General features: G+C 36.1%; 2 protein-coding genes and 1 non-coding gene across 4 annotated transcripts; 2 read left to right on the forward strand and 1 right to left on the reverse strand.

Annotated features, from left to right (window-relative positions):
* Positions 1 to 2908: 2908 nt before the first annotated feature.
* LOC127120339 (L-ascorbate oxidase homolog) lies at positions 2909 to 5624 on the reverse strand. 2 transcript variants are annotated; one of them, XM_051050750.1, is made up of 7 exons: positions 5460 to 5624; positions 5175 to 5347; positions 4977 to 5086; positions 4494 to 4861; positions 3681 to 4389; positions 3504 to 3582; positions 2909 to 3410 (listed from the first exon to the last, which is right to left on the reverse strand). In XM_051050750.1, exons 2-7 carry the CDS (start codon positions 5337 to 5339, stop codon positions 3207 to 3209), a joined length of 1635 nt encoding a protein of 544 aa, XP_050906707.1. In that variant the 5' UTR covers positions 5340 to 5347; positions 5460 to 5624; the 3' UTR covers positions 2909 to 3206. The 2 variants fall into 2 exon arrangements, with proteins under 2 accessions (XP_050906707.1, XP_050906708.1); XM_051050751.1 differs by having other exon boundaries at positions 5175 to 5375; positions 5460 to 5564.
* A 5795-nt stretch (positions 5625 to 11419) lies between these two features.
* LOC127120341 (reticulon-like protein B13) lies at positions 11420 to 12592 on the forward strand. Its single transcript, XM_051050752.1, has 4 exons — positions 11420 to 11588; positions 11674 to 11875; positions 11961 to 12172; positions 12270 to 12592. The coding sequence occupies exons 1-4, from the start codon at positions 11525 to 11527 to the stop codon at positions 12437 to 12439; spliced, it is 648 nt and encodes a 215-aa protein (XP_050906709.1). The 5' UTR covers positions 11420 to 11524; the 3' UTR covers positions 12440 to 12592.
* A 78-nt stretch (positions 12593 to 12670) lies between these two features.
* TRNAW-CCA (transfer RNA tryptophan (anticodon CCA)) lies at positions 12671 to 12742 on the forward strand. The gene has a single exon. It is a non-coding gene; the product is annotated as a tRNA-Trp (tRNA).
* The last annotated feature ends 3164 nt before the right edge of the window (positions 12743 to 15906 follow it).

Genomic DNA, 15906 nt, shown 5'->3' on the forward strand with positions numbered 1-15906 from the left:
AAATACAAAAATGCTCTCCTGATTTTGGAGATGTATCTTCGGAAGCACTCTGGGAAAATAGAATTCAGACTTAATGTAAAAAAACTACAGAGATGCACCTTCGTTTACATTTTGGAGATGCATCTCCATACGGTATTTATTCTAAAACACGCCAGAATCCCTTCTATTTTCTCACTTCTAAAAAACAACTATAAACATTTCTTAAACTCTCTCAACTCACATTCTCTCAAAATTAATAAACCAAGTTCAAATTTTCTTCCATCAACATCAAGAACATCAAAAAGATCACTCAACACTGAAGTAAACTCATAATTTGTAGTTTTTTATTTTTGTAATTTTTTGAGTTTTTGTATAATTTAGTAGAAATTGATGATTAGGTTAAGAAATAGATAGTTTTTGCATGATTGATATTTTATACATACTGAAAAACATGTTTGATGGATAAAAATGAGTTGTGTTGTTTGCATTACCGTCTTTGACGAAGCTGAATGTTGCAGGAAATTTCGGAGATGTATCTCTAGAATTTTTCAACATTTGAATTCCCAGGAACCGAAGATGCATCTCCGTAATTTATTTGTCTGCTTTTTTTGTTTTTATTGCTTGTAGGGTTGCTTGTAGTAATTGTGTGACACTTGTTTGGTTTACTTCCAGGCATTATGGTTGATAGAGACGACAGACTGAGGCACAGGAGGATTGCACATCATGCATCTTTCCGGAGGGAAAAAAGTCAGGTTTTAAAGGATTTTGTTCCCTCTTTCCCGATTCATGCGGAGGCTTCGACTTCTATGGATCATATATCTCAACATTCTTCTTCCCGTAGGAGATGAGTGTCACCTACTGACACAACACTGTCTTCATCTTCTCGTAGGCGACAAGTTTCACTTATTCAGGTGCTAGAGGTACTCGAGTCATCGGAGGTACCTAAGGCACCAATGCCACCACAGGCACCAGATGGACCTCGTGCTGATGAGTCTGTGTCACCTCAGGCTAATGAGCCAGTGTTATCTCAGGATGTTGAGGCTGATGAGCCAATGCCACCTCAGGTATTTGAAGGAGGCCCTATAGAATTGTCATTGTTGTCTCTTTTTAAATTATATTTATTACTATATTATAAGTTTCTGATATAGATTTATTTTTCTACAGGATCGTGATCCGCTGAAAATCATTAGCCATGGGCAAAAGATTACTGACCTGCCTCAACCTAATGACGAGTGGTTTCAAGCTTCTTTGTCCCTGGGATGAAGGACTTGTGTTAAGCTGGTTATGTTACGGTCAACCACAGGATGCTAAATGCATTCGTGGAGAGATGACACACTGAGACGTCATCATTTTATCTACCACTTAATGAGATGTATATCACACTCAATGATGTGTTGTGTTTGCTGCATCTTCTGATTAGGGGGAAACTTCTAGATCGTGGGAGGATTAGCAAAGATGAGGCGCTCGAGTTGATGGTAGACTATATAGGAGTTGGCTCAGAGGCTGCCATGATGGAGTTGGAAAAACCAGATATGCTCATGCTTGGTTTAAATTCTTGAAAAAAAGTATATACAAATGAGCTCCTTAAAGAACAACATGCTAGAGGTGATGGCGAGCAGGTGGGGTTGCATAAAGCGTATGTTATACGAGGCCACCTGTTATATTTGGTTGGCATTGTCATTTTTATGGACAAGAGTGTCACTTATGTAGATCTCGTTTATCTACGGTACTTCGGGGACTTCGAGCAGATCCACAAGTACAACTAGGGGGCCACTTGTTTGGTCTACTTGTACTTTAAGTTATCAGAGGACTGTAGGTGGAAGACGAAGTAGGTGATAGGCAGCATCACACTACTGACGATAATATTAATTGGATTTTTAGTGTTTGTGTGTCATTTTCATTACATTTTTGCAACTCCCTTACTGATGATTCGTATGTTCCAACATTTTTCAAGCTTGAATCCTCCAACACTTTTCGTGCATCTCCAGTTGGTCGTGTTTACCGATCTATATTGAGGATATGTCATGTGCTTCTGCATTTGCGCGCTCAGAGGGAACTAGGCTATATAGTTGTTTTGAGTGTATCTTGATTGCTTGGTTGGCGAGGATATGCACTTTAACAACTATGTCGATCACCGTGGAACGCGACCATTTGATGACATAGTCTTATACTCGGGATGGTTAGCTTGTGGTTCACATCTCACATTTCCTCATCTTCCTAAGCGTGTCATGTGGAAGTTCGGCTACACTCGGACCATTCTCAGACACCCTGTTGTCTTTGCTCCTCATGCTATGACACGTAGAGATATGGATGTCATGTTTGATGATTATCTTAGTCATCTGGTACCAGAGGAGACACGGAATACCATAGCTAAGAGAAATTAGAGCTATGTCGACGGGTACATCGGGTGGTTCTTCAGGGCTCACATTCGTATATGGTGCAGGTTGCTCCAGGAGATCCACCGAGATCAGTTCATCAAGAGATAGTAGTGGAGGAGCAAACACAGTTAGATCATGCTTATGATGTATTGCCTAGATGTTGTCGCATTATGGAGATTGCGCATGCAGACATTGACAGATGTATCTTTCCTGATGATTCTGAGGTGAGGCAGGTCCTAGATGCCATTATAATGGAGGCATGAGAGGCATTGATATACCAGAGACAACGTCGGAGAACAGGAGCCGATGAGCTCTAGGCCGGCATACGCAGTAGTCGAGAGTATTTGTACTTTTGGACTTATTATCGATTATATTTTATTTTGACTCATTTCGATTATATAATATATTTTGACTTCATTGTGCATCGACTGATGACTTATTTTGACCATCTAGATTTCATATATGTCATTGTTTCGTATATTGATGGTAAGATTTAATGCTCATCATATAAAAAGGACTTTAACATCTATGAATCATCATTTTCATCGGAGTAACCATAAAACCAACTTAACTTGCACTGTTTTGACTGTTTATGAAGATGCATCTCCGTAAATCTTAAATAGAGATGCATCTCCGATACAAGATTTACGGTGTCGAAGACTAACACACGTCGGATATTGAATAAGATTCAAATACAAGATAATTTCAAATATATTTGAAGACTTTTTATAAATTTGATAAATTAACCTCTTCCTCTAATACTATATATTCCTCTTAATAATAAAAAAATTATAATTATAGTCAAGCTCTCATGACTAAAATAAAACACAGATAAATAGTATACTCTCTCTAAGCATGATGTCCCAATGCTTTGCCACAAAGCAAAGCATTACTAGGAATATCATATTCATTGGCTGCAGTGCGTTGTGCATTCCACACCCTTAGATACAACTGTTGTCCAAGATATTGTCTTTCCCATATGGCTGATCTCAAATTCCACATTCCTTGGTTATCCAATGACACCAATATTGATGTCCAAGAGTTTGGATATACCTACATTCATAAGTAAGCACATCATACATTTAAGACCTACGAAGCACAGACATATAGACACGGACACGTTGACACTATGAGAATTTGTATTACCTGAGCAGTGTGTCTAGTCAAGGCATCCACTAGATTATAGGTACTTTTACTAGCATCTGTCCATTGGCCAAAACCATAACTGCAATCAATTGTATCAAAAAACACCATTAGGCAAGTTCTATATTGTTTCAACACCATCCAAACAAAACTCAAATCAATGAGGTTTAACATACATACCCAACAACCCAAAAATCATAACCATCAAGATGCCAAGATTGCATGGTTTTTTCATTGTTTTGGAAAACAACTTCAATAAAATCATGGAGAGAAGTTCGCAACACGGATGTAGCTATATGTGCAGGAGCATTAGAGGGAGTGATTTGAATTGAATTATCAATGATTCCAGGAATGTTGAAGTAATCAGCAAGTTTAAGAGGGGTATCAGGGTTAACATAGGAGACACTGTTAACTGCGTAACGAAGCTTTCCATTGATCAATGGTGCTGAATTGGCCAATTTTATTAATCTATTTGGAGTTATCATACCATAATGGAATGACCCTTGTGGATTAGGCCTAGCAGCATTTGCTGTCAGATTCCATCTGTAAGTTCTAGCTTGCTTCATAGACAAGTCATAATCGTTAGCAGGGGGAGGAGGCAATGGTCCTGATGCCGAGGAATGGGAGTTTGTATAATGCAGCACAGAAATTGTGCTGAGAACTGTTTGAGTAAACCTTGTTGAAGCAACAATGTAATAGTCCTTTGGAGGTTGATTTAACGTTACTAACACAGAAACAGATTGTCCAACATGAACATCAAGTGAATCGTACACGTTTTGGAGAGTATGTGATCCTTCAACTTCAACTAGTTTTAGCATATGACCCTGAATTCTAAAGTTAATCGAGGTTGACAAACCAACATTTGAGATCCTAAACATATAGGTTTTTCCTGAAAAACAAAGTGCAAAATAGTCGGTAAAAGAAACACTTACAAAGTTGAATTTGAAATGCATCTATCAGAACTTTAAGCATAGTTTAGCACACAAAATCTACCTTGGTCACCAGTGAAGGTAGAACGAACTTGACCATTGATAAGAAGCCCATCAGGAAAACCAATAGATTTTCCAGAATCTAAAGATTGGCTCAACACCTTGTGGCTGGTTTTGTACCAATCACCAATGAGTAGAGTAAAATCTCCATCAGGATTCGGATAAGGGATCGGGATAACAGATCTACGATAAACATTGAGTCCTCCAAACCCTCCAGCAGCTTTATGCATTTTAGTCGATGGAAAATAAGTATAAGTTCCAATCTGATCCTTGGTTTGAAACTTGTAAGTATAGTTTGAGTTTGGAGGAATAGGACAGTTGGTTCCCAAAACTCCATCTTGCCATGAATTTTTCCTTTGCTTAATCCCATTCCTAGTTTATTCCCAACAATGTTTAAAAATCATGTTCTCAGAGGACATTTCACAAACAGATAATGTGAACAAATGGAAAACAAAAAAAAAAACATATATAATAAAAAAAACCTCACCATGTGAGTAAAAATGGCTCATCTAGCTTATTGACAAGGTTGAGAATCACATTGTTATTAGTCACCAAATCAAGTCTAGGACCAGGAAATTGACCATTAATCAGAATAACCTTAAAAAATAATCATAAAAAAAGTTAGAATCTGAATATTTTCTTTAAAAGTTACTAGATCCAATGAAAAAGCATTTTGGTTACTCACTTGTTGGGGAGTACCAAGAGGAGAAAGAATTCCATAAGTCACTGTCCATGTGTAGAATTTATAATCATCTTCTGCTTGCACCAAAGAGACACTTACTACTAATGCAACAACAATGCATAGTAAAGGTAGCAAACTAGTGCTTCTGCTTCTGCTTTTGCTTCCCATTGTTTTGACTGAAAAATGAAAATAAACATACACTAACTATTATTAGAATGTTAGGATCAGGAACTAAAAATGAGACATTACTGTTAAGTTTCTATAAATAGAAGGAACTAGTTTTTTTACCAGATCTATGTTTTGTTTGGATGAGTGACACAGTTCAACACTGATACCGACTTAGCTTTGAAGCGTTAATATAAATACAGAAAAAATAATGAACTTAGAAAGAATTATTATTAATCTTTTTTTTTTAATAATTTATTTTTTATTTGAGTTTTTGTTGGTGTTTTAATGGATCATTTGTATTCGGTGGAGTTAACGCGTTTTAGGTTGTTAGATGTTGGTTTACAGCTAAACTAAGTACTGTGTCTCCTATGATTATGTCTAATTTGTCTAACGTATGGTATTCTAATCATTAATTAAAGTGGAAATATTGGTTAATTTAATTGTCAAAAGAACACCGACAAGAGTATTATTTTGAATTTTGTTGACAGAAGAGAGATGCAATAGTTAATAATTGTTTCAAATTTTAAACTATGTACTACGTCCATGTGAGGTTCATAAAGGGTAACAAAGAGTTTAATAATGTCACACAGTTGTTTTTTCAACTACTTCAATTTAAAATGAAAAAAGAAAACAAAGAATTGTAGATAAGTAAATGCATGCACCTTAGTAAATTGAGCAACCCATGGGCAGAGCCTCTATGATACTAGTAATTGTTAAGAGTGTTGGAAAAATACTGAAATAGAAAGTATCATTGATAATTTAATTGAAAATGTACTGTGAAAACCGTTCAAACAAACTAAAGTGAATATCAATCCGTTCAAGTTTGGAAAGAAGAGAGTAAAAAGGATCATGATATGGAGCTTTAGTGAAGACATCTATATCTTGATTTGTAGTGTCTATTAGTATGAAAAGGACGGAATAATCTTGAACTTTGTCATCAATTAGGTAACAATCTATTTCAATTTGTTTGGCTCTTTCGTAAAAATTGAGGTCGATGACAATGTTTATGACACTTTAATTATCATATAAAATAGAAATAGGATTTTGGTGAGAGATTGAGAAGTCTCACAATAAGTATAAAAAATTTTGAGCTTCACAAGATATGTATGATAGGGCTCTGTATTCAACTTCTGAATATGATTGTTATATAATTTGTTGTTTTTTACTTTTCTAGTTGATAAAGAATGTCATTGGATAGAAACAAAAGCCAATGGTAAATTTTCTAGTTTTAGAACAAGCTTCCAAGTTAGAATCAGTAAATACGGTTAATGTAAGGTTTGAATCTGGTGTGAATAATACGATCATTACAAGTGCAATTTTGATGTATCTTAGAATCCAAATAACTACTTCTAGGTGTGCTTTAGTGGAGTTGGATAGGTCCTGAATGAGTTTAATAGAGAAACTTACCTATGAGACTTCTAAATTTGGATGGATTATTGTAGGATCATATTGCAAATTTTGACTAGGTTTCATAAGGGTGGATGTCAATAGACCATAATCTTGAAATAGATCCAAACTATATTTTCTCTAGCATAGCTAGATTCCTTGAGATGATCTAGCTATCTCAAATCCAAGGAAATACTTAAGTGTTACCAAATCTTTATTGCTAAATTGTTTATCCAATTCATGTTTGATGTGAGTAGTTACAGACAAGTTACTCCCTCCGGTCAAATTTACACCACTACCAAATTACGCTTTTAACATCACACACGAAATAGATGTAACATCGGCTACCGAGGCGAGGTAACGAATGGTGATATGAAAAGATATAACATAACACATCGATTTTTAAATAACCGAGGATAAGTTATCTGAACATGGGTTCGAACCCCGACATCTACATTTTTATTATTTACAAAGATGGATGGTGCGTCCAACATGACTTCTCGGTTTTATTTAAAACGATGGTAAAAGCTTTATATTATTACGTCGGTTTTATTTTAAAACTTATGGGTGAAAGTTTTTTTTATATTTTTGTTTGTACCTACAGAACCATATCACATAATACAAAACCATATTTTGCAGATTTCTGAAACAGAAACATTATACCTGCATTACAGAACTATATCACAGAAGAACAATTGTGTACAACAAATGCAAAGTCAAAATTGGACATACCTTATAATTTTACAACAAAACTACATCAAATGATTAACCAACAAAAGAAATTATCATAATGGAAAGTCTTGTAGGTTGTTCAAAAGTTATATGCTAAGGTTTGTCACTGGTCGTTAAACATCTATAATTTGAACAACAATTTAAACCAATTAGGATAATCAAGAACAATATATCTTTAGTAAAAGGAATAAAAAAGAGTAAAAAGAATAATTATAAATTACTAAGTGATGTAAAACATTTACTTACTAGTTTTCCCATATTCCCTCTATATGATCACGACGAATAGGATGCACATCATCTAAATTATTTTCTTCAGATGATTGACGTACATGTATTGCGAAATAAGAGGTCTCGTAGTCAAAATCTTGATTTTCATCAGGAAGATATTTTCCTTGAAGTATAATTGACCATCTAGTGTTAGAAGGATCATGGACATAAAAACTTGTTTTGCTTGGGTTGCCATGATGAATGATTCGTTCTTATAAGTTTCCTTTCGAAGATCAACCCTTGTGAATCCTAATTCATCGGATTATATACCAGTGTTACTGTCAATCAACTTGCACTTAAATAAAGGCACTTTAAAAGAAACATAATCAATCTCCATAATCTCCTCAATAAATCCAAAGTACGCTCTAGATGCTAGTACATAATTGTTATCTTTGGCACTAGAAAAGTACATGGATTCAGCTTCAACCATAACTCCATTATTTTGAATGGTCCTACGACTATCCTTTGATTTTTTTATAGAATGAATATCTAGTAATGTTGTATGCACTCCAAATAATTACATTAAACTTAGGCATATGTGACGACCATTTAATTATGAAATTTTCAAAAGCTTTTTTTGCTTTCTTTGTTCTAACAACGGAGTTTTCAATCCCTTAAGGATCATTATCTGGTCGTCAGAAACTAAAAGGTCGAAGATCTCGTCACACTTAGTTACATCAAACGTATAAGTCTTTGTGACAAATTTTTCATTTTTAGGTTCAATGGGTTTTTCCCATTTGAAGGTTAAGCAATTTATACACATAAGGGGGTCCTGGATTTAATTCAGCCACATTGACCTCATTTTCTTCAAAATAGTCGTTGTCTGTGTCAGATAAACTATCTATTTCATTTATCTCGGCATAAGCTACTTTTTCTTTTTTATGGCACTTACTTGATCTGGACTTTTCAGCCTTCAAGCGTTCAACTTGTCGTACCATATTTGCTAGTTAGGTCATATCCCTTAGGTACTGAGTATCTAGTTTCTTCCTAATGGAATAGTCTAGACCGCCAGCAGCCATTTTGACCAACTCATGTTCAGGAACTTGTGTAAAGCATCTTGCCTTAAGAAGTCAAAACCTATTCAAATAATCATCAATCGATTCAGACATCTTACGCCTAACACTGGCTAGTTCCTTAAGGCTAATTTTTTATTGGCCTGTGTAAAATTGTTCATGGAATACTCTCTCTAATTGATTCCAAGTATGTATGGAATTAAGAGAATTTGAAAAATATTTCATCTTTAAATTCTCATTATTATTTATATCCCCTGCCTCAGTCTGGTATCTAGCAAGATGCTCGACTGTTGACTCGTTAGTCTCACCAGAAAACTTAATAAACTTGGGAACTTTCCAACCCTTGGGAAGTTCGATTTGTCGAACATATTCCAACAATGGAGATACGTAATTAGGCCTATGAAGGCCAATGTTGAAGCCATTTTGGGCAAGAATATATTCGACCACGTTTGTTATGTTGTTATGCCCCCCAAAATTATTTTGTTGGACATTTCTAAGTACTTGGTCGGCATCCTGGTTTATGAGCACCATAAATACCTCAAGAAGATTCTGGGCTTGGTTCCTTTCGAATATCTCTGGTGGAGGTTGCTCGACTGGAACTTGATTAACAGGTGGCGGCACGACTAGCGCCGGGGGCACCTCGAAAAATTCAGCAATCCTTCCCGTTTGATGGGCTAACTGCTGATAACTTGGATGGTATTCTGGATCAAAGTATTAAACACCGTACCTATTTTTTGTGTCAACATATTCACCATTTCATGGTTACTTTCGTTCATTTTTTGCCTCATGGTCGTTAAAGAAATTGTAGTAAAAGTTGGCATTATAGGAGGGGGCATACCAGAACCCCTTGTGGTTTCCCTATGCGACCAGGGTTGCTTATGGATAATCTTGACACCAAATATGGATTCAGGGGTGACGCTATTTTTGTAGCATTGTCTTCAAACATCAAAGTGTGGTTGTGTAAGCCCGTCATCATGGTAGTTGGGATGCCATAAGGGTAGTCCATAGTAACTAGAGACATAGTAAAACTTGGGATATATGGGGGGTTATTGTCCCCAATAATTGTCGCAGTAGTCTTGGGAGAGGTTGGCACGTTTGTTACCACTAGTAAAGTAACCACCACCCATGGCATCGACGTTGAAGTCGAAACCAAAGTTAAAATAGGGCATGTGACTCTGATAGTGTTCATCGTCCCTATCGTACTAACAATTGTAGTAATTGGTAGTTCAGAGTATGGAGTATCATTTTGGGCTCGAGAAGTGTTCTTTGGGTTCGCCATTACTGCTAAAATCTTACCACTCATCAAACTAGTGTGACCCTGAATATTAAAAATCTTACCACTCCTCAAACGCATATGTTAACAGACATTGAAAATGATAACAGAGTAAATAATACAACGGTTTCTTCAAGAGAAAAATGTTTTTTCACACAAAAACACGCGTGTTCCACTGGGCGTGTCAATTTGTTCGCAAATGTTTTTAGCAAATAATCACGAGTTTGAAAGTCTTTGAGATTAACTCAAAAAATCTCGGGACCTGTTTTGTGCGAAAACTTTTACTATGACGTAAGTGTAAGACGTAACTAAAAATGTCTGGTCGTAGACAGTATACAAGTAGACTTTAAAGACAATAGAGCTTAAATTAAAGTAAATAGAACTTGAAATAAATATTATTAAATAAAATATAGTAAATAACAAGAATAAAATGTGTTTCAACTAAGGAAACATAAAAAGATACAAAGAAAAAGGGACACAGACTCACATAATTGCTCAAAAATGGTTTCGCTATTTGTCTTGGATACTCCAATTCTATAGAAAATGTTTGTGAAATTTGTGACCTTTATTACAATACATAAGTCTGATATATATATTAAACTAAAAATAACTGTCTTCGACAGTTTACATTCAAGAAATTAACACGTCATTCAAATACATGCAACTCTTGTTCCAACATCTTGCCACGTCGTCAAGGCCTTAGAACTACTTAAAGCATTATCCCACATTCTCTAAATACTTAGAGACTAGTAATTGCTTGCACGTCGAAGGTAGTTACCGAACGCATTAAGTCTCGCATGTTTGATTTCCTCAATTTTTAAAGTATTTAGAGTCTATCGGAAGGTCCTTCCTCGACAAGGTATCGAGTAATTACACATATCTATTTCTGAGACTCCTTCAACTCATTTTTAAGATATGCTCTTGAGATTCATCTCAAAATGTCAATTAAGAAACTTCCATCAATATATCATTGTAGGCTCTTATCTATCCATACTAACTCTTAGCACTTTATAACATGTAACATTGACTTTGATTTTTTCTATTAGGTGGAAAAATTTAGGTGAACATAGAGTCAAGCTTCTCTTTTTTTTTACTTTATCATCTTCGTCAACTTTCAAGTTAATTTTCAATTTTTATAATCTTTAAACATACATTTTTTTTCTCATCAACGCTTTAAGACATACTTCAACCATAACAATACCATACAATGACATTTAGTACAATTCCTCAAAACATTAATACAAGTCAGGAAAAATCATATGCAAGTAACAATGACACCAGCATAAAGTTATGCGAAAGAGATTGAAGATGCCACGGGGGCTGCAAAACTTCCACGTCTCCTCAAAGTTATACACGTGTAAATCAGACACAAAGCACACCGTAAGACCATTATGTTGCTGCAACACATTTTGGAACCAAAACGAAACCACACAGCTCCTCTCCTCCTATACATTATATACTTTTCCATTTCAACAATATCATCTTCACTTAATTATCACAATATTTCATTTCCAATGTCTACCGAAACTACAACAGCAGCAGAAACAAAATCTTTCACAACACCCTCTCATTCCTCAGGTATATTATATAACTATTATATTATCAAGCTTTCTGTTATATTATATTATGCAGCAATACATCATTTAACTTTATTGTTTCTCAGATGGTGGTGGCAATGACATAATAAGAGACATAGTACTATGGAGGAGGAAGAAACTAAGTATCTTTGTTCTGATTGCCGCAACAGCAACATGGGTTTTGATGGAAGTATATCAATATAACTTCCTCACTCTCATCTCATGGCTCACTATCTCAGTTGTTACATCAATATTCCTCTACGCCAAAATGCTTACACTTTTGGGCAAGTAAGCATCTTCACCTTAATGATGTATACATATTATATGTCTATTCTATATTACTATCTATATTATTTCATTGTGTGAAATTTAGGGAACCACCAAAACTGTTGAGCTTGGAATTGAAAGAAGAAACAGCTATAAGAATGGCAGAGACAGTTAGAGGAAGGATTGAAGAATCAATAAGGTGGTTGTTCAAGGTGACCACACAGGAAGATTGGTCTGTGCTTGTGGGAATTATCGCTAGGTTTTTCGCACTCTCTTATGTTGGAACCTGCATGGACTTCCTCACATTCATTTATATAGGTATACTTGCATATGATTTTGTTTATTTTGTTAATTATTTACTTTTTTTTTCTCATAATCGATTGTATATTAAATTTTATTTTATTTTGTTGTATAGGTATCTTGTGTGGTATGACAGTTCCTGTAATTTATATGAAAAAGGAGGACAAGATAAAGAGATTCATGGAGTGGTTGAGGGAGAAATATAAGAGATGTTATGAGGTTATAGATGAAAAGGCCATTAGAAAGATCAAAAGCAGAATACTAAATGAGAAGAAGATGGAGTGATATGATTTTGTACATAGCTTGAAGCTTGTGTAAAAATATTATGCACTGTTATGTAATGTTAATAATAATAATGGATTACTCTTGTAAAAACAATAGAATGCAGTTATATTTGTATTTTGTAATAGTTGATTAATAAAAACAGTTATTTTGTAATAGTTGGTATATATGTGGGTTATTTAGAATCACGATTCTTGTATTAATATAAGCTTAGATGAATAAACAATCACAATCGGATCTGTGGCGCAATGGTAGCGCGTCTGACTCCAGATCAGAAGGTTGCGTGTTCGATTCACGTCAGGTTCAATTATTTTTACTGAGATAGCGCCAAAGGCGCTGTATACAAATCCATATCCAACACCCTCTTGTGAAGGCTTGTGTGGCACAAGCTATTCTATAAGTTGCTTCTTACTTTCTAAAAAGGTTACGTCAGGAAATTAAACAATATATTTGCAAATATTGGTGGAGTGTTAAAACTATTATTTAAAAAAATCATTGGATTAATTCGGAAAAAAAATAATAATTGATTTTGTTTAATTATAGAATAATTATCTCTTACAATCATCTCTTCCTTTCTTTAAATACACATAGTTTAGTTTTCTTGCGCCACCTCTCAATCTCTAAAACTTTTTAGAATTCTTTTTCTCTCTACCCTCCCTTTTTCTCTCCATTGCTCCCCAAAATTTTCCTCTTCCTCACCAAATTATTCAAAATTTCTTCAAGATTCTCATCATTTTTGAGAAATTGCTTTATAAAACCTGTCATTCTTTCCCTTTTCTTGTCAAATTTTTCTTCACGATTTTTCCATTTTTGCCCCCAAAACACCATGTCATCCCTTCTGTTTCTTTGATCACGAATCCTAAATCCCTCCCTTTTTCCAGAAAAATCATCATTTTTCATATCTCCATCATCTTCTTACAAAGATTATGTGTCAATTTCTCTTCAATTTCCTTTTTCCACCAACAAAATCACCAAATCTTAATTTTCCCCCAAAACCTCTAAACCTTATTCATGGCGGATATACTTTTTGTTGATTTTTCTACAAACCATTATAACCTTTATTATATCCACCCTAATGAAAATCCTATTTTGATTCTTGTCACCCCACCTCTTGACAGTAAAAACTATATAGCATGGTCCCGATCCATGAAGGTTGGACTCATTTCCAAAAACAAATTGCATTTTATTGATGGAACTTTCACAAAACCCAACACCACATGTGTTTTTTTCTATCCATGGGTTAAATGCAACAATCTTGTGCTCTCTTGGCTTCAACGCTCCCTCTCAGACACTATTGCTCAATCAATTTTGTGGTTTAAAAATGCTCACATTGTATGGGAAAATCTTCGCAACCGATTCTCTAAGGGCGACATCTTCCGCATTTTTGACTTGCAAGATGATTTGGTTTGTCATCATCAAGGAACCATTGACGTCTCAAGTTACTTCACGCAACTCACTTCTTTATGGGAGCATATGGATACCTATCGCCCAACCCATGAATGCGCATGTGTTATTCCATGTTCTTGTGGTGCGGTCTTAGACCTTTAAAATTTTCGTGAGCAAGACAAGGTCCTCAAGTTTTTAAGGGGATTAAATGAGCAATATTGTCATGTTTGGTCTCAGATGATGATTATTGATCCTCTGCCTAGTATGGAAAAGGCTTTCTCCTTTGTTCTTGTTCAAGAAAAACAATTAACCCCTTCCACCTCTATCATTGAAACTCTACCCTTAGTTTCTCAGGTTCAATACAATTTGTGGGGGGGTGGGGGGGGGGGGGGGGGGGTGGATCTCGACAATCATTTTCTAGAGGAATGGACTGTCATACAGATCACACAGGTTGTGGCCAGAATCAGAACTCCACTCGTGTCTGCACACGCTGCGGCAGGACAAATCACACCATCAAACATTGCTTCGTTAAACATGGCTACCCACCTGACTTTTAGAATCGTCCCAAGAATCTCTATGTTCATTCTACTTCTAGTTTAGACAATGCCAAATTATGACACCATAGGTTAAGACACATTTCTGACTCAATTCACAAGTGTATTTCTGTCAAATTCCCGTTTATTCCCTTTAATAAATGTGGCCTTTGTGATACTTGCCATTTTTATAAACATAATAATCTCCCCTACCTTGTTAGTACTATTTCTTCTTCTAAATTTTTTGATCTTGTGTATGCTGACATATGGGGTCCTTATTCTACCTCATCCATTAATGAACATAAATATGTTATTACTCTTGTAGATGATTATAGTAGGTTTACCTGGATAATTTTGATGAAACTTAAAAGTGAAACAAGACAACATCTCTCTCTACTTTTTTATCTTTCAGTGAAACTCAATTTTCCATGTCTCTAAAATGCCTTAGAAGTAATAATGGTCAAGAACTTTTAATGCATGATTAATGCCAAAGGAATTTTACATCAGCGTTCTGTCGCATCCTGCGAAAAAACAACCGGCGGGACTCAAATAAAAACACACACAGAGCCGCCACTGCGCGTTATTTATCCCAAGATAGGGAAAGGAAACGCTCAGAGAAACCTGGAAAGGAAATGGTCTTGCGACCAAAGAGAAAGGGTAAGGGAGTCGGTTACGCAAGGGGAAGGTATTAGCACCCCTCACGTCCGTCGTACTCGACGGGATCCACGTTCTAAGAAAAGAAAAGGTTGCTAAACATCACACACACACACGGGGAACGCAGGTGGGGTTAAGAGAAGGGAGCTCGATAAGACGTCGCGTCTTATGCCTACATATCTTGTCTGGAACAAGAATCAGAGCCTCTGTAGTTCGGCTTACGCACGCCAAACAACACAAAACACACAAACAGACGGCAAACATGGAGCCCGACAACCACTGCATGGAATTACGTCGGCATCCGAACCAAAACACACAATCAGATAACAAGCAAACACAAATAAAAAGAAAAAGGTTGCCCGAAGAGGTCTCGCACGACCCCCTGCCTACATACCTCGTCTGGAACGAGGATCAGGGCGATGTAGTTCCCCTGAAAGGGACTGAATTGCTAGCCAGAAACCAGGGAAAGACACACTACTAGGGAGCTGGACTCGAGCCTAGTGTTGTCATGCATCGTTTACCCTAAGTTCGGTTTTCTATCCTACTTGCATAAGCAAACTACTCCTATCCAGGAAAGAAGCAAGCACGCAAGCATACAGAATAATTCAAGCATACATCCAATGAGAACAAGCATCTCAAACAGATATCCACATAGCACGCACTATAACCAAACAAGTGGCTCACACAATAGGTTTGACTGCCTCAGCAAGTCGTCTGTACGGGCTGTGTTTGCTCTTAACCTTGCCATTACGAGGCTAAGGTGAAGCAGATGAGAGGTGAAGTGAGGATCAGACCTCACAGCTCTTATCCCTGACCAGGGAGAGCTTCTGACAAATGAGCATGGGTCCAGAATGGGGGAACCCTTCTATACTCAGAGACTCTGACACAATGTGCACT

This window comes from Lathyrus oleraceus, chromosome 2, assembly GCF_024323335.1.
Source record: "Lathyrus oleraceus cultivar Zhongwan6 chromosome 2, CAAS_Psat_ZW6_1.0, whole genome shotgun sequence".
In the NCBI taxonomy this organism is placed as follows: Eukaryota; Viridiplantae; Streptophyta; class Magnoliopsida; order Fabales; family Fabaceae; genus Lathyrus; species Lathyrus oleraceus.

Coding starts and splice junctions, on each gene's coding strand:
- LOC127120339 (XM_051050750.1), bottom strand. CDS start 5,339: ATGGGAAGCAAAAGCAGAAGCAGAAGCACTAGTTTGCTACCTTTACTA. Junction 5,087..5,174: donor CTCTTGGTACTCCCCAACAA/GTGAGTAACCAA, acceptor TTATTTTTTAAG/GTTATTCTGATTAATGGTCA. Junction 3,583..3,680: donor TATGATTTTTGGGTTGTTGG/GTATGTATGTTA, acceptor AATTGATTGCAG/TTATGGTTTTGGCCAATGGA.
- LOC127120341 (XM_051050752.1), top strand. CDS start 11,525: ATGTCTACCGAAACTACAACAGCAGCAGAAACAAAATCTTTCACAACA. Junction 11,589..11,673: donor AACACCCTCTCATTCCTCAG/GTATATTATATA, acceptor ATTGTTTCTCAG/ATGGTGGTGGCAATGACATA. Junction 12,173..12,269: donor CCTCACATTCATTTATATAG/GTATACTTGCAT, acceptor TTTGTTGTATAG/GTATCTTGTGTGGTATGACA.